The sequence below is a fragment of the Podarcis erhardii genome (genome assembly GCF_964252035.2).
Source record: "Podarcis erhardii genome assembly, chromosome: 7".
NCBI classification, from domain to species: Eukaryota; Metazoa; Chordata; class Lepidosauria; order Squamata; family Lacertidae; genus Podarcis; species Podarcis erhardii.
The window spans coordinates 3252292-3274920 of record NC_138511.1 but is presented as its reverse complement, the minus strand read 5'-3'; the positions used below and the strand labels follow the sequence as shown (position 1 = coordinate 3274920).

General features: G+C 47.9%; 1 protein-coding gene across 2 annotated transcripts in view; it reads right to left on the bottom strand.

The window, feature by feature from the left end:
* LOC309346354 (maestro heat-like repeat family member 5) overlaps window positions 1-22629 on the bottom strand; it is a 48613-nt gene that overhangs the window by 1492 nt on the left and 24492 nt on the right. Inside the window, exons 1-14 of one of the 2 annotated variants that reach the window (XM_081870018.1) lie at window positions 13089-13109; window positions 7046-7113; window positions 6731-6899; window positions 3362-3503; window positions 3165-3283; window positions 2902-3051; window positions 2346-2488; window positions 2078-2192; window positions 1834-1970; window positions 1529-1648; window positions 1281-1395; window positions 879-1013; window positions 546-710; window positions 94-252 (exon numbers count right to left, since the gene is read on the bottom strand). In XM_081870018.1, coding sequence (XP_081726144.1) covers window positions 94-252; window positions 546-710; window positions 879-1013; window positions 1281-1395; window positions 1529-1648; window positions 1834-1970; window positions 2078-2192; window positions 2346-2488; window positions 2902-3051; window positions 3165-3283; window positions 3362-3503; window positions 6731-6899; window positions 7046-7113; window positions 13089-13094 — 1743 coding nt within the window. In that variant the 5' untranslated portion in view covers window positions 13095-13109. Of the gene's footprint in view, window positions 1-93; window positions 253-545; window positions 711-878; window positions 1014-1280; window positions 1396-1528; window positions 1649-1833; window positions 1971-2077; window positions 2193-2345; window positions 2489-2901; window positions 3052-3164; window positions 3284-3361; window positions 3504-6730; window positions 6900-7045; window positions 7114-13088; window positions 13110-22629 lie in introns of those variants that run through there. The other variant, XM_081870019.1, reaches the window with a different exon arrangement.

Below are 22629 nucleotides of genomic sequence, written 5' to 3'. Positions count from 1 at the left end.
AGAAGAGGGTTACAAATTGCGGTACATAGTCTCGTAAGCTCCTGAGAACAATCCCTCCCTCCTACTGTGTAAGTCCACCTCTTTGGCCCTCACCTTGGCCACCACGTCCTCGTCTTCGAGGTGAATGAGGACCACAACCAGTTCGTGAATGGCTTCCTCTTCTGTTGTTGTTATGGGAAGCCTTTGGTCTCTCACCCAGCCCCGAAGCAGCCCCAGATGTTCGATGGCTGATGCCCGGACGGAGGCTTCCTCCTGTAGGCAGAAAATATCAGAGGTTGTGTTTCTCAGCAGATCACCTTCCTTTCTCCTGCCCACTGGGGTGTTTTGAGGCTGCTCAGCCCCCTATCCTCCTCCTGGGGGAGACTGGGGGCAGGGGTGGCTCTCCCCCTGCGTTTTCCAGGCAGGCTTCCAAGAGAAGGTGCTCCAGAGGAACACCCTCCTGAAGCCAGAACATCTCCGCTGCATGCCAGTCTAAACCCCACCCTTCCTCTTCCAAAGCATTCCTCCTCCACCGGGTGTGATGTCATGTTTTCCCTAACACTCACATGGGCAGCCAGACCGCAGTAGGTTGCTGCCAGCATCTTCAGGTCTTCCTCTCCCAGCTCCCTGGAATGGTAGGCTTGGTCTACTAGCTCTATCAACTCTGGGAGGACATCGGCTTCTGCAGAAGGGAGGGAATCCAGCAGCAACAGCCGCAGAAGCGAAGGGTCCTACACAAAAGAGAGAATCTTTTCAAAGGTCTGAAAGGCCTCACACCTTTTAGCACAGGCCCTTCAGTATTGTGCCAGCAAAAGAGTGCTGGACCATGATTAGAATCGAGATCTGTACCCCCCCTCCCTCCCTCCCTCCCTCCCTCCCTCCCTCTGAGCATCACTTGCCATGTCAGAGTCCAGAAGCAGGGATATCCCTCTGACGCTGAGCTTCCGGACTTGCAGGTGGTCGTGTTCCAGCCAGTTGAGGAGCTGCTCCAGTGTATCTTCACAGGGATAGACCTCCAGATGGCAGCTGAGCAGCTAAAGAGGCCCAAAGAGAAAGAAACACTTCAGTGATGACAGGCTGAGGCAGGTTCTCCTTTTACCCACCATTTGCAATTCTGCACAGAGCAAACCCACTGAAGTGAATGCACCAAAGTTTGTCATGTACATCAAATCCAATGGGTCTACTCTGAGGAGCACTAAAACAGGCAACAGTCCGTAGGCTCAAAGCAGCCCAACACTTGGCAGAAACCAAGCCAGGGCCTCCTTGCTGCACCCATTTCCTCCCGCGTCAGTCCCCCTCACCTCGATGTAGATAGCTGCCGCGACTTGTGGCATTCCGGCAAACTCCTGGTCCTCGAGAGCAGCGATGATGCTTTCCACCATGGGAGGGATCCACCAGCGTCGCTTTCCGACAGCTCTGAAATGGAGAAACAGATCTTGGTAAGGAAGGCAAAGACACCGCAGGAAGCAAACAGGGGCACAGTCCGATCCCGTGCCTTCAGCTCCATTTGCCAGACCACTGGGGAAGGTCACCGCGTTCTTCCTCTTACCTCACCATGGCAGACAACCCCTGGCTGAAAGTCTCCCGGCAGAAAAGTTGGTCAACGATGGCCGCCTCCACTTGCTCTCCAGTGGTGCCAAGAAGGAGGTGCAGAACTTCCTTAGCCCCTCTGCAACAAAAGCAAGGCCAGTTTTACCAGGAGGGTCATTGCCACACACTCAAATTCCTTCCCCATCCCTCCTCCCTAGCAGCCGCCTGAAGGAGTGCCTCCCTTGCAAAACCAAGCTGGACAGGAAACCCCCCGAGGCTGAAGGGGAAAGGACTCCATTGGTCCCTTTGCAACACACTACTCACCCGAGGAATTCCTGGTCGTAATGGAAGTTCATAACCATCCCCAGGAGAGCGATGAGCAGCTGTGGGAAGTTCTGGCGCACAGCTGCCTTGTAGTCCTCCATCCTGAGGATGGCGTGCAACAGGCTGGTGAGATGTTGCTGGAAGAGAGAGGGGTGCAAGTCACTTTCCCTGCTTTTCTGCAGAATACAGGAATCCCTAGATATTATCCTAGGAAGAAGGAAGCCAGAAAGCAGGTGGTCCTTACCACTTTGGTGGCAGATTCCGCCAAGGGGCTTTCGTAAAGCTGCTTGGCCGTAAGATGGATCAGTTGTTGTGGGTCGGCCGATGCTAACACCTCCTTCCACACTCTCTCGCAGTCTCTGTGAATGCAAAAACAAGAGCAATGGTCAGCTTCAAGTCTTCTGCTTGCTGCCATGCTCCAGAGAGAGGAAATGGCAGCAAGGGCTTTCTGAGCAAGCCCTGCAGCTTGCCAACCTCCCCCTTAGCCCAGTAGAACCTGGAGGGCTCCATACCCGAAAGGAAACTGGAGGAGATATTCAACCACTGTCGCCAGGTGGTGGTGCGACAAGATGGACAAAGCGAAGACGGCCATGCTTCTGCCTTGCACTGTAGGCCCCTGGCTGATCTTATAGAAGGCCTCCAGCAGCACCTTCACCTGTCAGAGAAAAGGAGAGAGTTGCTTGGAGAGTACAAGGAAGTGGGGCTGTCTGCAGGTGGATCCCTCCATCCCTCATTGAAAGAGGGACCCTTGACCTGTGCCACCACAGCCATCTTCCTTCCAAGGTACCACTCAGGGTCCTTGGAAGTATTGAACCCAGGCAGCTCCAGGGCGCCAGTTCCCCTATCCATTGTGGGCCAAGAGAAGAAGCTTGCCAGTCTACTCCCAGAAGGAGGAGGATTCCCCATCCCTGAATCCATGTTTCTCAGGACCCTTGGCTGCGGTTCTTGTCCTGACATTGCCAGGCCCCTCTCAACTAACATGTGTCCTGGCCACCCAATGGCATGAGGTGGCCTCCCCTACACCAAAGCAGAGAATCTTCTTCTCTCCTACCTTTGCAGATGCCTTACCTCCACTTTTGTGCCGCCAAACTGCTTGATGAATTCTTGCAGTAAGTGGGAGATATCCAGTGGGTTGAAGCTGCTCTCGACAACCAGGTCTCTGGCCAGGAAGCACATGGCCTCCAAGAGCTGCTCCGCGGGGAGAAAAGCGCCAAAGACCTGAAGCAAGAGAGGGAGGTCAGAGATGCCCACAGGGCAGGGCTGGGGAGCAGAAAGCCCAGGTGCTGCCTCTGCGGAACCTAGAACACGTGGCTTGAGAGACAGCGACTTACCCTGGCAAGAGAGTAACAATTATTCACGAACAGTTCAGGAACCGGTCCTCCGGTGGATCTGAGGACCTTCTCAGCTCTGGTGATAAGTGTTTGGTTCCATGATGTTCGTGGCAGCATCTCTGCAAAGGAAAGCCAAAGGGTTAGTTTGGGTCTTGCTCACCCCCACCCCATGCTGGGATACATTCTTCTAGACTTACCTTCGTTGTGCCGCAGGATGGGCAGAAGATGGCAGAGAGCCTCTGCTGCCCGCTGCCTGCTCTCCGGGTCCGGATCCAATGCACAAAGGCAGGAAATCGCCACCAGTTGGCCAAAGGAGGGTGCAGGAACCGCTACCGATGGCTGAGAAGAAACCCAGAGAAGGGACTGATAAGCAACCCATCACCATTTTTCCTATAACATTTTTATTAAATCTTCCAAACATTCCAAAACATTTAGCATCCTCTACAGAAAAAAATCCAGTTCTTTTTGACTTCCCACCCCTCTTTTCCTAATGTTTGCTTTTTTCTTCTTTTCTCAGCCATTTTACTCACTATGGCCCAGCTCTGTTCTCCAAATTGAGTATGTGCTGGGATGCCTGATTGTCCCTTGGGCACCTTGCAGGGTGGGCCCAGAAGCAGCAGCCTGAAGGCCTTGACAGCCCTGCATGGTTGCAATGCTTCCCTTCAGTAACGCCACTTCTGAGCTGGAGAGGAGGTGGGCTTGTGGGCTTCATGCCCTCCCCCTACGTACTCGGGGGCTGGCTTGCAGCCCCCGCAAGAGCAGGGAATCCTTGGGCGTGTCACCTCCCTTGCCAGCCAATCGGCTGGCCCGGGAGGTGTGGCCAGCGCTATTTAGGGCCGGCGCGCCTGAGGATTTCCGTTTTTCGGACTTCCGGGTTAGCGCCATTGGCAATGGCGGAATTCCTCTGATCCAGAGGAACCCCTCCGCGAAAATCGGGTCTTGCCGCCGCGGCGAAGGCGGAGACCCTTTAAAAATCCCAGGCGGAGGAAGCCTGGGAACGTGGGATTCGGCTGACACCAGGAGCGCCCCCCCACACACACACGCAAGGAAACCCCTTTTTCGGGGATCCGAAGCGACGTGGGGTGAGCGGCGCGGTGTTTTGAATCGACCGCTATTTTTACGGAGTGAAGCCGCACAGCCGTTGCCAGAGAGCGCTGACTTTTTCCTGTGGACAATTGGACTCTAAACAAGTACCCGTGAGTAGAACAGAAAATTGGGCTAAGAAACATTTTAATTTGGCACTCAAGCGGGAAGGTCCTAAACAGGAAGTCCGCCTTCCGCTTTTGTAAATAGCCTGAAGCAAAAATTGTGCAAGCTAAAGTCTGGAAAGCTGTACATAAAGGTTTAAAATTCCTTCTGTTTTAACCATCTAAACCCCTCTTGGAAGCAAGAGTAAAGAGGGGGAATTTTGACTGTTTAAGCCTGCAGGAGAGAGAGTAAAGAAAGATAAATTTCCACTGTCTCAAACCTGGGAACGGGGTGTCAGAGACAGAGATTTTTTGTGAAGTTCATTGACTGCGAAAGGAACATCCTTTGACAGATAGTTAAAGAGAAACAAATTGTCTCCAATGTTGCCTTTTGCATTTAAAAGAAACAAAAAAATTGAAAAATGAAAGTAACTTTATTTTGTTGGATCTGCTTTCAAAAGATGGATACAAATAGAAATTGTCTCCTCTAGAGGGAGTTTATTAAATTGTTGCTGGAGTCGATCTGGGGACTTTACAGCTGTGGTGATTAGGATCCTGGGAACAGACTGTGACCTTGAACAAAAATGTGTTTGGAAGAAGTTTTGGTGCTTGTTTTTTGCAAGACAAGCGCTTTGTTGGAGCAGATGCATGAGAAGATGGATTTGATGACTGTTGCAGTCAAAAATTTTGGACAAACAGCGAATACTTATACAGAAACCATCCAGGAGCCAACTCAAGAACCTGTTTTGATAGAGCAAGTGCAAACGCAGAAGATAATGGAGGAGGTTGCTGTTGAACCTCAAGTAATACAAATGGAGAAGCCCAAGGCCCTACAGGAGCATAAGCCGTTGTTGTTGAAGGTTGAATCTGGAGTGGGCCAGGGGGGGTCTGGAGTTGTGGGGGCCCTTAAGTTTGGAGGGACTTTGAAACATGCCTTTAAATATTTTCTGGACTACACTGTTGACTGTGGGGAATGGGACTGTGGGGAATGGGCCGATCTGCTGAGGAGAGACGGAGATATTTTTGAGTTGGAACATCCCCGAGACCTACTCCTCAATGAGAAAGGAAAGAAATTAAGAAAGAGATCAACAAAAGATAAGGTAAAGTGCAAGTACAAACAAGAAGAAGATCTGCAGAAGGGACATGGAAAAGACTTAAGAGCCTCAGACATAAGATTACCAGGTTGATGGACTAGATGGAATGGACAGTAAGGACTGACATAACCCGAGACCAGGAAGAAGAGACGCTGGAGGAAGATTGGAAGAAAACTTTAAAAAAAAAAAAAATATTTTGGGAATTAGTGTAAAATTAATGAGCATTAGGAAAAATGTTGGAATGAAAATATTTGGCTTTAGTAGAAATGATATAAGGAATTATGCACAAATAAATATTAATTTTTAAGCTTTAAGGTATTTTATGGTAAGATAAGGTTAAAATAAATTAAAGTAAATTGAATGACACAATATAGTGAAAGATGGAAAGGATTTGCTGAGTTAACTAATAGGTTAGACTGTTAAGACAAATTACTTAATAAAAATTGAGAAAGATGGAAAGAATTTGCTGAAACAAATAACTAAACTAGAATACAAAAAAGGAGGTGCAAGGAGGTCGATGAAACAAGTAAATGAAGGATGGAGATATGGAATATTGGGTGTGTGGGTTTTTTTATTGTTATTGGTGTATTGGTTTTTATGTGGTTTTTCTTTCTTTCTTCCTTTTTTGATGTACTGTTATGTATGTTTTTTTTGTTGTTGTTGCTCTCTCTTTTGCTTTTTTCTGTAATTTTTGAAGAAAAAAAAAAGGATTTCCCTTTTTCTCCCAGTGCCCCAGCAGCTCCGGTTTTCCCACCCTGCCACCCTTTAGATTTGGCTCTTTGACATTGCTATGGACTTTGGTTGGTCGCCGTCAAGGGGCCTGGTAGGAATTTTTCCCGCTTGGCAAATTGGCACCAGCCATTTGGTTTTTTGCCTACCTCGTAGCAAATCATCACAACTTCCTCAGCATTGGCGGTTAGGCATTGGTAAGGGTATTGTTATGCAAATGAGTGGGGGGGGCGTAGTCCGGTAAAGGATTCCGTGGGGCATTGCCCTGTCCGAAGCCTATGGAGGTGAGGGCCTAAGGCACACCCTCGAGGGGTGACCCCGGGGGAGCTCCTAGTTGATGTACATCAGCAGGACTCCCCCTCCTGGTGGTTAACCCTTGCCGGTCTTCTAGCAATCGGGCTGAAGCCGGTTAGTCGATAGGACCAATGCCTAAGCCAATACCGCTCAGTTCCTGTAATCAATAAAGTTGTGGCCTAATTTTGCCCATTAACCTAAAATACTGGTGTCCTGTGTCTTTATTTCCGTGGGGGAGGCGGGAACTCGTCACGCAACTCACATATTCCTGGATCTTCTTCAGGAGGGCGGAAAGATCTTGGAGCGCCTTCCTTCGGATCTTCCCATTCTTCATCGTTGCGACGACATCCATAAATCTGTTCTTCAGCCGGTCCTTGCTGACGCTTTCAGGAGGAAGATCAGCCGCATCCGGAGAAGCTGTGGTTGGGATGCTGAGGGGAGAGAGGAGTAGCACTTTTGTCAGAAGGGTTTATTGCCTCCCGTCCTTCAAAGACCCCAAGCACCACCACCATAGAAATGGACCGGGTTGTTTTTTAAAAGGAATTGATTATGGGGGAGGGGATTAGCACAGGATTACCTTGGAGGAAGATCCTCCCCATCTTCCAGGCTGATTTCCGATATTTGATCTTCATCAAAATCAATTCCCTGTCCATGAGAAAAGAGAAAAGAGAAACAGGAACGTCAGAATGTGAAGAATGGATCAGACTAAACCACTAATAGCGCTAATCCGCTAAGCCGTCAATGGGCTTGCTTCGCAAGACGAAAAAACCGCTAGACGAAGAGACTCGCGGAACGGATTCTTTTTGTCTTGCGAGGCACCACTGTAGTAAGATCATGGATCCCCTACTGGTGAGGCTCGCAGACCTCCCGTAAAAGCAAAAATTTGACCTTTTGCTGTTAGGCAAAGAGCAGAAGATGACCTGGATGGTCGCCAGATTCTGTGCACAGATCTGTAGGCGCAGACCATCGCCCAACTCAAAATAGTCCACCATGAAAAGCCCTGACTCTGAGTCAACTCCCTGGGATAGTTTATTGTTGTACATTTGTAGTGAAGTTAAGGATTTCAAACTTTGGTCAAGAAAGGAGCAGAGTATTGTGGGTAATCAAAAAACCACAAGAGTTATGGGAAAGAGGTCTAGGTATGAGGTCTAGGTATGATACTTCTTCAGGTATCTGAAGAAGTGTGCATGCACACGAAAGCTCATACCTAGAACTAACTTAGTTGGTCTTTAAGGTGCTACTGGAAGGAATTTTTTTATTTTGTTTTGACTATGGCAGACCAACATGGCTAGTAATGGGAAAGAGGTCTGTTGCTTTAACCCTGCAAACCGACAGTCTCCAAATGTGTAAATTGTTATCTTAGGAAGGAAGTTCTCTAGTTTGATTTGGGGGCTTGACACCTGGGGCTCCAGCTATTCACACCCACCTAGTGTTGTTATCAGTTTTTTAATTACCTGGGAATAAAGATCCTAAGAATGGCTGAGAAAGAGCGCTCTGCAACCTGCGATTCGCCCGGCTGTTAGCGTACCACCTTTGCTGGCAGCCATCTTGTGTCTCTTTGTAATGGAGATTCCTGCTGACTTTGTAATGCGGATCTACTGAAGGACTTTGAAACTATCCTATCTCTGTCTTTGTTCTTAGAAGTGAGTATCTTAGTTAGCTATGCTAAACAATGTTTTTATTTTATCTGCCTGCAAGATACAAAAGATGTGCCTGCTTTTTAAGCATGTCAACTTTGTGTTTTTTAAAATAAATTTTAAAAAAAGAAACTTTCTTTTGTCTTATGTGCCAGTCTGAGGGGAAATCTCAGTCCAACGCCTGACCACTTGGTTACGCTATACCTGATGAATTTCTGCCTGCAAGTTTGCGGAAGCAGCTTGCAGAGTGGGGCAACCGGTAACAAAGGAGCATAGTCTTCTCCCTTGGACTGTGCCTCCTGGTGCCCTGAGACGGAGTGGTGGCAGCATTACCATTTCTGTTGCGTTTTGTTTTGTCAAAAAGTAAATGGCCGCCGGCCTCCATTCCAGAAACCTGACCCAGCTGGAGGGCAAGGGCAGGTGAGGGAGGGGCGAGTGGCCGGAGCCCCTTTACTACACGGTGGCAGCGGTGGGATGGAACTTCCCTGCAAAAAGGCACTTTGATTTTAAATTGGCACTTTGATTTTCAATTGGCACAATTTTTTCTTTTGTGTACTACAGGCGTTTTATTTTTTTTGGATAGAGATAGTCAGGAATTATGGAAGCCGGGGCTTCCTAGGAATACACCTTGCGTACTGTGGACGAATGGGGTCCGGGTGGAGAAGGCAGCTCCCTTCCTTCAGAGACAACGCCCCCCAACCTCCAAGTCCCAGAGCGGAATCCGCCTCCTGGTTTTTGGGAGATCCCGAGTCGGAGAGAGAGCTGGTGGATGCCAGCGAATTAAGAACTGTTCGGAAGGGTGGGCAAGAGTTCTGCAACTTGGAGAGAGTGAGGGGGGCACCAGTTAACCAACTCTTTTTTTTTAATGAATATTTATTAGCATTTTCAAAAAAACACATAAAAACAAATTTAAACAAAAAACAACAGAAATACAAAAATCCAAAACTTAAAAAAACAATTAAAAACACACACATAAAATTTCAATTACTTATTTTCATTTAACTTGATTCTCAGACCTCCTCTCACCTCCCCTTCTTGTATTCCAATTTGAATTATTAATTCAGCAAATCCTTATTACCTTATTTTCATTTAATTTAAACCATTTTAAAAACCAATTTTAACTTATCCAAATTTAAACATCGGTACTTATACATTGTTACTCATTCTTAAACATTCTCCCTAAAGTCGACCGGAATTTCCCTTCCACAGCTTTCCCCAATTCCATACAGATAGCAAAACAAAATAACAACAAAGCAAGTTATAGTTATATACCCTTTGGATTCCCAGACTCCACCCACCCCTTTCCCGGTTTCAGTCCCCAACAAGTGTTCATCAAGACAAAATAAAAAAATTCCTTCCAGTAGCACCTTAAAGACCAACTAAGTTAGTTCTAGGTATGAGCTTTCGTGTGCATGCTAAGGTGCTACTGGAAGGAATTTTTTTATTTTGTCTTGACTATGGCAGACCAACACGGCTACCTATCTGTAAGTGTTCATCAGTTCAATATATTATTTAGCCTGGAGATCTCACGTCCGAGGCTCTTAAATCTCTTTCAGTTCCTCTCTGCCGGCCTTTTTGATAGTCCTTAATGTTAAACCCCAAATCTCGGAGAGGCTTCGGCCCAACAGGATCCATATTTTTTCCAGTCAGCCCTCCATACTTAAAAATAGAGCCTATGGGGTACTCCAAATCTTGTTTCATGCTCCTTTCAAGTCCAAATGTCCCCAAAGCTCCAACTTCCACCTTAATCAAATTTGTAATCCTTCGGTCTTCAGATCTCCACATGAGGAGATCTCTCAATTTTAGGCTCTCCAATTCAGGCCAGGCTTTCCACATCAAGTTTTTATTCTCCATTGTTGCCTTCATGTCAGGCCACCAATTACAACTCTCCTTTAACATCTGCGAAATTACAGTTCCTCCTTCCTTTTCTTCAGGGGCAGCATATGTCTCCTTCTCCATATTCTCATAAATCTCAAATTTCTCTATTTGCCCAATTGTATGAGCTTCCTGCTTCAAGTCCTTATCGGCTTCAACAATGTTGTTTGCTGCTAAGACCAAAGTTGTGACGCTTGTAGCCAAAACATCAATTTCACCTTGTAACTTTCCCAAGAGAACAAATGTTCTATCCAATTCAGTCTGGATTTTCCCTCCTCCAGCCATTCTTGTAATGTCCTAAACCTGCTCTAGGGGGATTTTAGTTCCTTAATGTCTTTCAGCTTAAGTCCAATAGACAAGTTAGTTTGTATCAGCCCTTCCTTATTTTCAACAAATTTGTAACAAATATAACCAGCAGAAGCGATGAAAACAAAGTTCTCTTTTTCCTGCTGACAGCCAATTTGACAGCTGTCAAACTCTTCAATAGTTCATTCTCAGGCTCTCTCGCGGGACGCTCCCGGGTCCGGGGGGGTGAAACTTCAGCTCTCAAAATTAATCTTTTATCCTCCAGTAAAGTTTCTTATAGTGCCAAACCATGAAGGTTGGAGTCTTTTTAAAAAAGAAAGAAAGGATTCTCTCGATCTTAGATAGCAGGTTCTTTGCTTTAGATTATTTACAAAGAGGGGGGGCGGACTTCCTTTTTAACCCTTCCCCGCTCGTTCCTAATTCAAGAAAGATTTTCCTTTAAATTCCAAATTCCGTATTACTCACGGGTTGTTACTTTAAAGTCCAATTGTTCCAAGGAAAAAGTCAGCGCTCTCCGACAATGGCTTGAGGCTTCACTCCGCAGAAGGAGCAGTCTACTCACAGCACCGCGCCGCACCCCGTCCCCGTTCCGAAGCCTTTAAAAAGGCTCCCTCGCGGTTTGGGGGGGCGCAAATGGTGCCCGCCGAGTCACCACGTTCACAGGCATCCACGCCTGTGATTTTTAAGGGTCCCCGCGTCGCCACCGCGGACAAGACCCGATCCTGTGGAGCCGATTCCCTCCGGAGCTCGGAGGGAATCCGCCATTAGTCGATGGCGCCAACCCAGAAGTCTGCCAGTTAACCAACTCTTGTCACCACGTGAGGAAGTGGAAGCTAGGATGGCCTCCACACGTCCTAGAGGGAACTATCTTGTTTATGCAGAGCCCAAAGAGATGGAGTTTTCAGAGGGCGATGCGGTTGAATGGGTGCAAAACCCAGGCCAAGGTGGATACCGGTGCCGTGATAAGTTTCCAAAGATGGGCTAGTCCATTCTTATGGGGCCGAGAGTCAGCCGGATGGCTTATGAGTATCAAGATCTGCTGCAGCAGCTGCAAGAAGTGTCTGTGGGAGACTACCGTCAAGAGCGTCCATTGCGTGACATTTGCAAAACAGTGAGACGGCGTTCGCCCAGCCAGCCCAGGATGGGTCTACTCGCCAGTAAGAGCTTGGGAAACTCGTGGAGCAGTGCGACAGTACGCAGCAGCAGAGGAGGAGGAATTTCTCCCTAGACCCTCACGTGGATACGGGGCGGTGGAACACCTGCGTCCGGAGGGACGAGCGTCTTGACATCCTGTTCCAAGGTATGACTAGTCACGAGGAGCCACGAGGAGAAAATCGCAGACAGTCTCCTCCGGGGCTAACTTTGAGCAACCTTAACTGGAGGGCATTTCTGAAATATCAGGGGGCCCCCCACTGATGTTCTGAGTTATCTGACTCTTTTTGAAGTAACCTGCCGAGATATGGGGGTGTCCCTGAAAATGTACATGCCAATTTTTCTGCTCCCTAATTTGTGGAGACCTGGCCGAATTGATGGGCCATCTCCCCTCATCCCAAATCAATGACTATGAGCGCTTAAAAAAATTAGTCATGCAAAGGCATGGACTTCATCCTGAGAACTATCGGAGGGCTTTCCAAAAAGGGGATAAGTCTGGTCCCTCAGACAGCATTGCTGTGTATTCTGCGAAAATGGCCCAGAACTTTGAACTTTGGCTTTCAGCCGAAAGTGTGTATGGCTTTGAAGAACTTAGGCAGCTGATGCTAATAGAGCAACTTATGCACCACCTGTCTCCAGAAATTGCGAGTTTGGTTGCTGACCAAAGTCCACGATCTTTAGAGGAGGCCACAGAATTCACAGAATCTTTTAGACTAAATCGTTCTTATCTGGCCAACAGGGGACTGGCTAGTGGGTACAGACCGGCAGCTTCAGCTTCTGGCGGGAGGTCCTCCCGTTAAAAATCAAAGCAGGGGTCCCCCTACTCCTGCAAAAGACTCCTCTACAGCAGGTGGGGAACGTGCTAAATTGTCTCCGAGTTCCAGACTGTGCTTGACCGAGGAAGATTGGGAAGCGGAACAGCAAAAATCAGGAACTGAGGAAAGCTCGGTCCGGAGGGGAAGGGTGGGGCAGCTCCTGACGCTATAGCTTCCAAACCAGCTGTAGCCACTTCAAGTGCAGTTATTGTGGGACCTGTGAGTACTGATGCTGGTCCAAGTGTGCCTCATCTGAAGTGGGCTAATTTGAAGTTTACAGCCCCCATTGAGATCAACGGAATTGCTGTGAACTCTTTCTGAGACACTGGGTCTGACATTACCAGTGTGTCCAGAGATTTGGTTTTGCCCCTACAGATGCAGGCTAAACCCTTAAAGATTAGCCCCTATGGTGTGAATGAGATTTTTCAACCTACTGCCATTGTTCCAGTATCGTATAAGGGGTACTATGGAAACCACCTAATTATAGTACATGATCCTGAAGTGTGCAAAAGTCCTGTCCTGGTGGGGAACGATTTGGGATTTAAGGTTTACCAACAACAACTTGCGGTGAACTCTTTTTCCATCAAGGTCTTACCCACCCAGGTACAGGGGATGGGAAACTGGGGAACAACACCTCAAGGTTTGAGGACTGACGGAAGCCTTATCCCAGATGGGAGGGGTGAAGGTTGGGCGCCTGATGCTATAACTCCCCAAACCACTGGAACTGCTGTGACTGCTGTTCCTGAGAAATCGGTTGGGAAGAGGCTTGGCTTAATATGCCACCCCTGGTGTTAACTGGCCCACCTCAGCGTCTAGCACACCTCCCAGTGTTCACCTTCATCGAATTGTTGTGCCTTCCTTTTGAAGCATAGACTCTGATATTGTGACTCTGCCAAAAGACTTACGTAGTTTTGTCCCAGCTGAACCAGTCCGATTTCGGAAGAGTAATCCTAGTGGTGGAAATTTAATTCCCCAATCTGCAACTGTTGATTCAGTTCCCTCCCAGGATTTTATGGGGGATCCCTTTGTTCCAGTCCCTGAACCCCAAGTTTGTGCAAACCTTACTTTGGGGGAAGGGGTTTTGAAATCTACAGTTTCTTTCCAGCAGCTTGCAATGACCCCCCTAGCGACGCAGACTGTGAAAGATGCAAGCGTGTCCTGTCAGCCAAAAGCTGAGAGGCAAGAAGAGAAAGGGGGGCCAGCTCAGCCCAGCCAAGCCACTGTGGAGAGTTTTGAGTCCTCTGCCATGGTGGGAGATTTGGCCGCGTTTGAAGTAAAGCAGAGATTTGGTCACTCTCTCCTAGGTCATTTAGAAACTGCAGAAAAGTCTCTTTGCACAATAGAGTTTACCCCTTTTGTGCCTGAAAAAGAGTTTTTCTATCCACAGCTCAAGGACTATAAAGACCCAGTCGATATGTTTATTGTTTTTCAAAAAGTTTTGTAATGCAAATGTTTGTGTGGAGAAGAAATGGGATTTGGTGGGTCTTTTACAGAACTTTAGTCCTAGGAAACAGTGTGGTTATGTTATGAGGAAAAGTGTTTTCAGGTTTGATTGGGATTCCATCCCACCCCACCTCTGTGTTCAAAATCTGTTAGGAATTTTGGTTGAGATTTACTCAAGGAGCCCAGAGTTTGTGTCAGACCAGCCAGGTTTGGGCAAGCTCCTAGAAAATCCTTTGTCCATGCTCAGAGGGAGATGGGAGGGATTGGAAGAAGTTGAGTTAATTTTTTCTAAGTCATGGCCAGAACACCTTAAGCATGGTGCAAAGAGCTTTGGCCCGATTGCAAGATGCAAACCTGACCGTTAAAATGTATAAATGTCAGTTTGCTCAAGGAGAAGTGAATGATTTCGGATTCAGATTGGGCTTGTGAAACATCAAATCCCTGGGAGCAGAAATCCAGTGTGTACTGGAATGGCTCTTACACCAATTCAAGGGAGCCACTGAGTTGTTAACACAAGCCCTAGTAAGTTTGTGGGTGATTCTAGCCCCTGACCAGCAGCCTCCTTTTGAAATGCAAACCAATGCCAGTCAAATAGGATTAGGAGAAACTTAGACCATCCCACATAGGGACGTGGGTGGCACTGTGGGTAAAAGCTTCAGTGCCTAGGACTTGCCGATCGAAAGGTTGGCGGTTTGAATCCCCGCGGCGGGGTGCACTCCCGTCGCTCGGTCCCAGCGCCTGCCAACCTAGCAGTTCGAAAGCACCCCCGGGAGCAAGTAGATAAATAGGGACCGCTTACTGGCGGGAAGGTAAACGGCGTTTCCGTGTGCTGCGCTGGCTCGCCAGAGCAGCTTCGTCACACTGGTTACGTGACCCAGAAGTGTCTCCGGACAGCGCTGGCCCCCGGCCTCTTAAGTGAGATGGGCGCACAACCCTAGAGTCAGACACAACTGGCCCGTACGGGCAGGGGTACCTTTACCTTGAGTGTGTTGCTAGTGATTTTTTTCTTTAAAAGGCTGCTTAACCACTCAAGCCGGAAATGTTGACATCAGTTTGTACATACTTTGTTTTGATGAAATTTAGGGACTTAACACTGTAATTTCATCTTAGAGGGGAGGGTGTAGTGAAGTTAAGGATTTCAAACTTTGGTCAAGAAAGGAGCGGAGTATGGTGGGTAATCAAAAAGCCACAGGAGTTATGGGGAAGAGGTCTGTTGCTTTAACCCTGCAGACCACAGTCTCCAAATGTGTAAATTGTTATCTTAGGAAGGAAGTTCTCTAGTTTGATTTGGGGGCTTGACACCTGGGGCTCCAGCTATTCACACCCACCTAGTGTTGTTATCAGTCTTTTAATAACCTGGGAATAAAGATCCTAAGAATGGCTGAGAAAGAGCGCTCTGCAACCTGCGATTCGCCCGGCTGTTAGTGTACCACCTTTGCTGGCAGCCATCTTGTGTCTCCTTGTAATGGAGATTCCTGCTGACTTTGTAATGCGGATCTACTGAAGGACTTTGAAACTATCCTATCTCTGTCTTTGTTCTTAGAAGTGAGTATCTTAGTTAGCTATGCTAAACAATGTTTTTATTTTATCTGCCTGCAAGATACAAAAGATGTGCCTGCTTTTTAAGCATGTTAACTTTGTGTTTTTAAAATAAATTTTTAAAAAAGAAGCTTTCTTTTGTCTTATGTGCCAATCTGAGGGGAAATCTAAGTCCAACGCCTGACTACCGTATTTTTCACACCATAGGGCGCACCGGACCATAGGGCGCACCTAGTTTTGGGAGGCGGAAAACAAGAAAAAATTATTCTGAAGCCCAGAAGCCAGAACAGCAAGAGGGATCTGGCTTCTGGGATACCGTGCGGCTGTCCTGGCTTCTGGGATAACCGCGCCAAGCCTCTGCAGGGCAGCGGGATGAAGGCTCCCCCTAACCGGGAGAGGCTGCGCAGGGCTAAGGCAGAAGCCAGGAGGGAGAAGGCGCAGCGCCCTTCAGCGAAGCTGGAGAAAGAACAGAATGAGTCCCTGCTGTTCCTCCTCCGGCTTCCAGGACAGGTGCGTCGCTCAAGGGGCTCTGCGCCTTCTCTCTCTCTCAGGAGAGGCGCTGCGCAGAGAGGGAGAAGGCGCAGCGCCCCTTTAGCAAAGCTGGAGGCCTCCGGCTTCCAGGTCAGGCACGCCGCCGCGAAGCCAAGGAGCCTACATTCGCTCCATAGGACGCACACACATTTCCCCTTCATTTTTGGAGGGGGGAAAGTGCTTCCTAGAGAGCGAAAAATACGGTACTTGGTTACGCTATACCTGATGAATTTCTGCCTGCAAGTTTGCGGAAGCAGCTTGCAGAGTGGGGCAACCGGTAACAAAGGAGCATAGTCTTCTCCCTTGGACTGTGCCTCCTGGTGCCCTGAGACGGAGTGGTGGCAGCATTACCATTTCTGTTGCGTTTTGTTTTCTCAAAAAGTAAATGGCCGCCGGCCTCCGTTCCAGAAACCTGACCCAGCTGGAGGGTAAGGGCAGGTGAGGGAGGGGCGAGTGGCCGGAGCCCCTTTACTACAACAAATTATTTCTCAATTTGTTGTTGTACATTGTTTCAATTGTCTGTTTTAACCATATTTGCGCAGCAGTTTCTAATGTTGTGAGGGTCCTCTATTTCAGAGGCTTCTACTCTGCAGCCTCTTATAGTTGTTTTAACTGTGAGTTTTTAAGTTCTTATGCTCTTACAGTTGTTTTAACTGTCTTTGTTTTTTTTAGTTCTTATCTGTTTTAATTATCAGTTTTTATCCATCCATTATCCGTGTTTAATCTTGTATTTTATTCAGATGTTTTATCCTATGCCTGTTTCTTGGTCCTCATTTGCTCTAACAATTATCGGTTTTTAAAAAAATAATCCTAACTGCTACTTTATTTATATGCTCTTTCTTTTTTTATCCTGGTCTGTGACCATAATAATAACAATAATAATAATAATAATTTTTATTTCTATCCCACCCTCCCTAACAACAATAAAACAGTACAACACAACGCTCTAAAATCATTCATTATAAAATTAATTCGAATCAAACCACTGGCAACCATTGGGCCAGAGCTCATAGAGCTAATAAAGTTCATACAAGTAGGTTCCAGAGTGAAGTCCCCTGGCCATGGCAACCTACGCTTACCTCCAGGAGTCTTCGGGAAGCCATCCTTAGGCCACCTCCTCCAACCTCGAGATGCTGAGGAACCTCAAATGGCACAAGCTCCGTTGCTAGGCAACGGCAGTTGGGATCATGGAATTCCCGGCCTCAGTGCCAAGGTTCTAGGAGAGGCCGTGTGGCCTAGTGGTTAGAACAATGTTAATGCCATGCAACGCTAGGGTGATATATATATATATATATTCTTTGAAATGTAGAGTTTAATACTTTTTCTATTATTTGTAGCCTGCTTTGCAGGCTCTTGTTGTCTCCTAAAGAAGCTGACAGGATTGCTCCCCTGTACTTACTTATGTGTTTGCCGTGTACTTTTATGAACGTTTATTTTATATTCGGGGCCTTTGAATTCTTAACTCTGAACTCTGGATTAATAACATTTTAGGAATCTTCCAGAACGGCTAATTCTATTGCTGGGAAGGACTCAGTGAGCCCGGTCTATTTTAGGTATGGGGTTGGGGGCAGATGAGATGGAGCTGCTTGGCAGTGGGTGTGCCGTATGCAGAAAGCGTACGCTTCAGTTCCCATGACCCACCTCCTTCACTTACTAGTTTCTTGGGGTTGGGGCTAAATCCATGATGGGTCAGAGAAAAATGAGCAGTGGCAGGAACCAGTCAAAGCAAGGCAGATCTTAATTTTACTGTTGTGACAGAGTTTCTCACCTTACATGTTGCATGGAGGTGAGGAGCCAAGACAAGTGTGTGTAACAACTTTGAAAGACTTGATAATAATAATTATTTATTTTTTTATAACCCCCCCCCCTTCAATCTGGCTGGGTTTCCCTTAGCCCCAGAGGTTTTTGACTTTTTTGAGTCCACGGCTCCCTTGACCAACTACATTCTTTCTATGAGGCTCAGGAGCCCAGCTATGCCACCCCTTGCCAGCAGAGCTGGCAGCCTCTTGTCCTTTTTCTGACTCCTTCCCTTGTGGAGTGTCCCCTCTTCTCCTCTCCTTAGGAGTCCTCTGGACAGCCACAGCTGCCGCCCCTTCCCTAAAGAGAGGTGCCTCCTCATGCTGCCCCACAGGGGCCTGGGAAGTACCCCCTTGCCAGCTCCAGAGGCACCGTTCGCCTGGGGAGCTTGTAGCCAGGGGTGCTGGAACAAACAGCTGTGCAAACCTTTGGAGGCAGAGATGCAAGAAGGCATGGGGGGAGAAAGAGGGACAGAGGCCAGTATTGCTCCCAGCACCCTTGACCAAGCACCCTTGACCATTCAAGGCACCAAAGGGTGCCACAGCACCCTGCTTGAAAACCACTGCCCACCCAACAAGCATCAGACATGCATCACAGAAAGAGGCAGTCTTGTCTCCTGGCTTGTCTCTTGTCATGATACCTGACAGTTTGCTGGTTACCCTTTCCTGACCAGTCTGAGCCTTTCCCTTGAAATGGTAAATACCTCAGTTCTTGAACCCATTGTCACAGATCTACCCCTATTTATGTGAGATGTTTATAGCTTTTGAAGGATTTGTAAGTGAAAAGAACTATTGGGAAAGGTTTTTCCTTCAACTGCAGAGTAAATATCTGGGGTCGTTAAGAGGGCTTCAGGATTGCTCTGTGAACTCAAAGTGTCTTTTTTTCCAGGGAATATAGGATTGTTTTTTTTCTAGGGTGCGTGCCTGCTATGTGTGCACTTTAAGATTTGTGTAACACTCATGCCAACTTCGGTTGCCCAGCGCCTGCAAGCCCCCTACTGTGACATCATAGAATAATAATAATAATAATAATAATAATAATAATAATAATAATTTATTTATACCCCGCCCTCCCCAGCCAAGGCCAGGCTCAGAGCGGCTTACAAGCAATAATAAAAACAAGATGAATGATTACAAACTTAAAACAAAAATAAAATACAACATTAAAATAATGGAACATTAAAATATTAAAATGTAGCCCATCGCAGGAGGAGAAGGAAAAGAAGGAAAAAGAAAAAAAGAGAGAGAGAGAGGGAGGGAATCAAATTGGCTCCAAGCCAAAGGCCAGGCGGAACAACTCTGTCTTACAGGCCCTGCGGAAAGAAATCAGATCCTGCAGGGCCCTGGTCTCATGAGGCAGAGCGTTCCACCCGGCAGGAGCCAGAGTTGAAAAGGCCCTGGCTCTGGTCGAAGCCAATCTAACTTCCTTAGGGCCCGGGACCACTAGGGTGTTGTTATTTATGGACCTTGAGGCTCTCCGTGGGGCATACCAGGAGAGGCGGTCCCGTAGGTACGAGGGTCCTAGGCCGTGAAGGGCTTTAAAGGTCAAAAGCAGCACCTTAAATCTGACCCTGTACTCCACCGGGAGCCAGTGCAGCTGGAAAAGCACTGGGTGAATATGCTCCCATGGCAGAGACCCCGTGAGGAGCCTCGCTGCAGCATTCCGCACCCGCTGGAGTTTCTGGGACAGCTTCAAGGGCAGCCCCGCGTAGAGCGAATTACAGGAGTCAAGCCTGGAGATGACCGTCGCATGGATCACTGTGGCCAAGTCAGGGCGGGAAAGGTAAGGAACCAACTGCTTGATGCGGCGAAGGTGGAAAAATGTCGCCTTGGCTGTTGCTGTAACCTGCACCTCCATGGAAAGGGAGGCGTCAAGGATTACACCCAAACTCTTAACGGAAGGCAATGGCACTAATTGGGCCCCCGAAAGAGAAGGGAGTTGGTCCCTCATCCCCATGCCATCCCGACCTAGCCATAGGACCTCTGGCTTCGAAGGATTTAGTTTCAATCGGCTCCCACGAAACCATCCAGCCACAGCTTCCAAGCATCTGGTCAGTGTGTTCGGGGTCGAGTCGGTGTAGCCATCCATCAGCAGATAGAGCTGAGTGTCATCAGCATATTGGTGACAGCCCAGCCCAAAGCTCCGGATAATCTGGGCAAGGGGGCGCATAAAGATGTTAAAAAGCATCGGGGAGAGAATTGCGCCCTGGAATTGCACCAAGGAGTGGCGTGACGACATTTCCCTCCCTAGTGCCACCCTCTGTCCCCGACCAGAGATAAAAGAGCACAACCAGTTACGGGCTATGCCCTGTATCCCCACGTCTGCGAGGCGGTGGTCCAGAAGATCATGATCGACCATGTCAAAGGCTGCTGACAAATCTAAAAGGATCAGCAGTCCTGACCCGCCTCGATCCAGTTGTCTACGGAGATCATCTGTTAAGGCAACCAGAGCCGTCTCCGTCCCAAAACCAGGACGGAAACCGGACTGAAATGGATCTAATGCCGATGTTTCCTCCAGAAACCTACCAAGCTGTTCAGCAACCGCTCTCTCAATTACCTTACCCAGGTAGGGAAGATTTGAAACTGGGCGGTAATTGGATAGGTCTAAGGGATCTAATGAAGTTTTTTTTAAGAGTGGACACACCACTGCTTCCTTCAGTTGCCCTGGGAATGTCCCCGTGTCAAGGGACAAATTGATAATTTCAACCAGGGGGGTCCGCACAACATCTGGACACTCCCTAATCAGCCAAGACGGGCACGGATTGAGGAGACAGGTGGTGGGCCTACCAACTTGGAGGAATCTATCCACATCAGTAGGGAGTATCCGATCGAAATGGTCCAACACTGGACCTGAAGTCAGTCGAGGAGCCTCCAGTTCAGTCACTGTATCTAAATTGGCAGGGAGGTCACGGCGGAGCAACAGGACTTTCTCCGCAAAAAAACTCGCGAATGCCTCACAGCTGTGGGTCGAATTTGTGCTTAAATTTGGTTGTCCTCCTAAGGACGTTAAGTATAGTGTCTGAAACAGTACAGGAGAGCAATCCTGAAGCCATTTTGTCTCTCCCAAATTGACCTCAAATATTTCTCTGCAAGGAGGAAGGAAATGGGAAAAGCTTTCCAATTGTCTTTGGACTGTAGGGGCTTACACCTCCCTGTAAATACAGTCTGGCAAGTATCTGCTAAGCTGAGCACACTATCAATATGCATAAGAGATTCAGAAACTAAATATTTACTATCTCAAAGGAATGGCCAGGCTACTCAGAAAAGGCTATCAGATAAGGCATTATCAGGTATCCTGGCAGAGAGGAGAGAAGCAACACACTCAAATTTCTGCTGCGGACCACCTCTTTCGTGATGTATGTATGATGTTTTGGGGGGTGGTCTTGAGCTACAGGGTAAAGGCAATGGGACCCCTGACCGTTAGGTCCAGTCACGAACGACTCTGGGGTTGCAGCGCTCATCTCGCTTTACTGGCCGAGGGAGCTGGCGTACAGGTTCCGGGTCATGTGGCCAGCACAACTAAGCCACTTCTGGCAAACCAGAGCAGTGCACGGAAATGCCATTTACCTTCCCGCCAGAGCAGTACCTATTTATCTACTTGCACTTGGACGTGCTTTCGAACTGCTAGGTGGACAGGAGCAGGGACTGAGCAACGGCAGGTCACCCCGTCGCAGAGATTCGAACAGCTGACCTTCTGATCGGCAAGCCACTCGCATGGCACTACAGGGTTTTCAAAAGTCTATATAAGAGCTTGCACACCAATGTTCTGGGTTCCTCTCCTCCCTCCCTGCGTGGAGTGAGCGGGGGACCCTGTTGCAACAGTTTAATAAAGATCAGGCTTACTAGCTGCTTTGCTTCTCAATATTCTCTGGTTGGCCTCTGTTATTTTCTCCTACCAATAGGGAACCTACAAAAGGACTCTATATGGGCTCTTGGATACCCCATAAGGGGGAAAGGAGCAGGTTTTTCTTCTCTTATAACACCACCCTTCCAGAAAGGTGGGGCTGCCAACCCTAATATGTATTCGTCTCCTGGATAAGGTGGCTATTCACCCAGCAGCTCAGGGTAGATTACATGATGCAGCCACATTTGGGATCCTGTGTCCATGTGCAACGGGATGGCCGAGCACCCACAGGGGAAATTTTGTGGGGACCCAGGCCCCCAGCCCTCCCCCAGATGACGCCAGTACGGGGGATCAAATTGTCCCCATTTTATCAATGCATCTCTCTGGGCAGAGGGGTCTGTCATATGTATTCTTTTCTGAAGAAGGCAGCCCACACCTCTGTCTGTCTGAAAGATAGTGAAAATATTGTTATAGCTGGGCCTGCAAGCACCCACATTTGGACCCACAGGGAGTTGGCAAAGAACAGGTGTGCTGTTGCCATACAAACCACCGGGTGGGCCTTGCCCATCTCCTCCCTTTGCCAAATTCTGCATCATCCTAGAGGTGTAAAGAAGAACAAGAAGAACAGCCTTTTGCCAGAGTCTGGAGGTCTTAGCTGGGAAGAGACACAGAGTCTTTTCCTGCTCTGTGCTGGACCCAAAGCCATGGTTTTGGAGTCCTCCTAGGAACCTATACTGGGCAAGCAAGATCTGCTGGAATGTTACTGCTGTGAGCCCTTCCATCCTGTTATGTACTGAGTTGAATAGGATCCAAAAGGCAGCAGTCTGATTGGTCCTAGAACAATAGGATTAAGAATGCAGCAGTTTGATTGGTCCTAGAACAATAGGATCCAGAATGCAGCAGTCTGATTGGTCCACAGGAGCCACCCAATCCAGCTCCAGGTGGAAGGGAATCTGCAACCTGATTGGCCTACAGGAGAATCCTGGAATTAGCCAATCACGTGGGGCCCATTGTGTAAATAATGTACATAAGGCAGACATTCTGGGGGAAATTCCATTCTTCCTCACCACTATGAGCTGAATAAAGAGCATGAAATCCACTCTCGACTCTGAGCATATTTCACATCCTCTGCTCAGACTGTATTTCTGTGAGAAAACAAAACCATATATCCTAAAGAGCCCACAGTGAGCTTTGTTCCAAAGGACCAGCACCCTATGCATAGC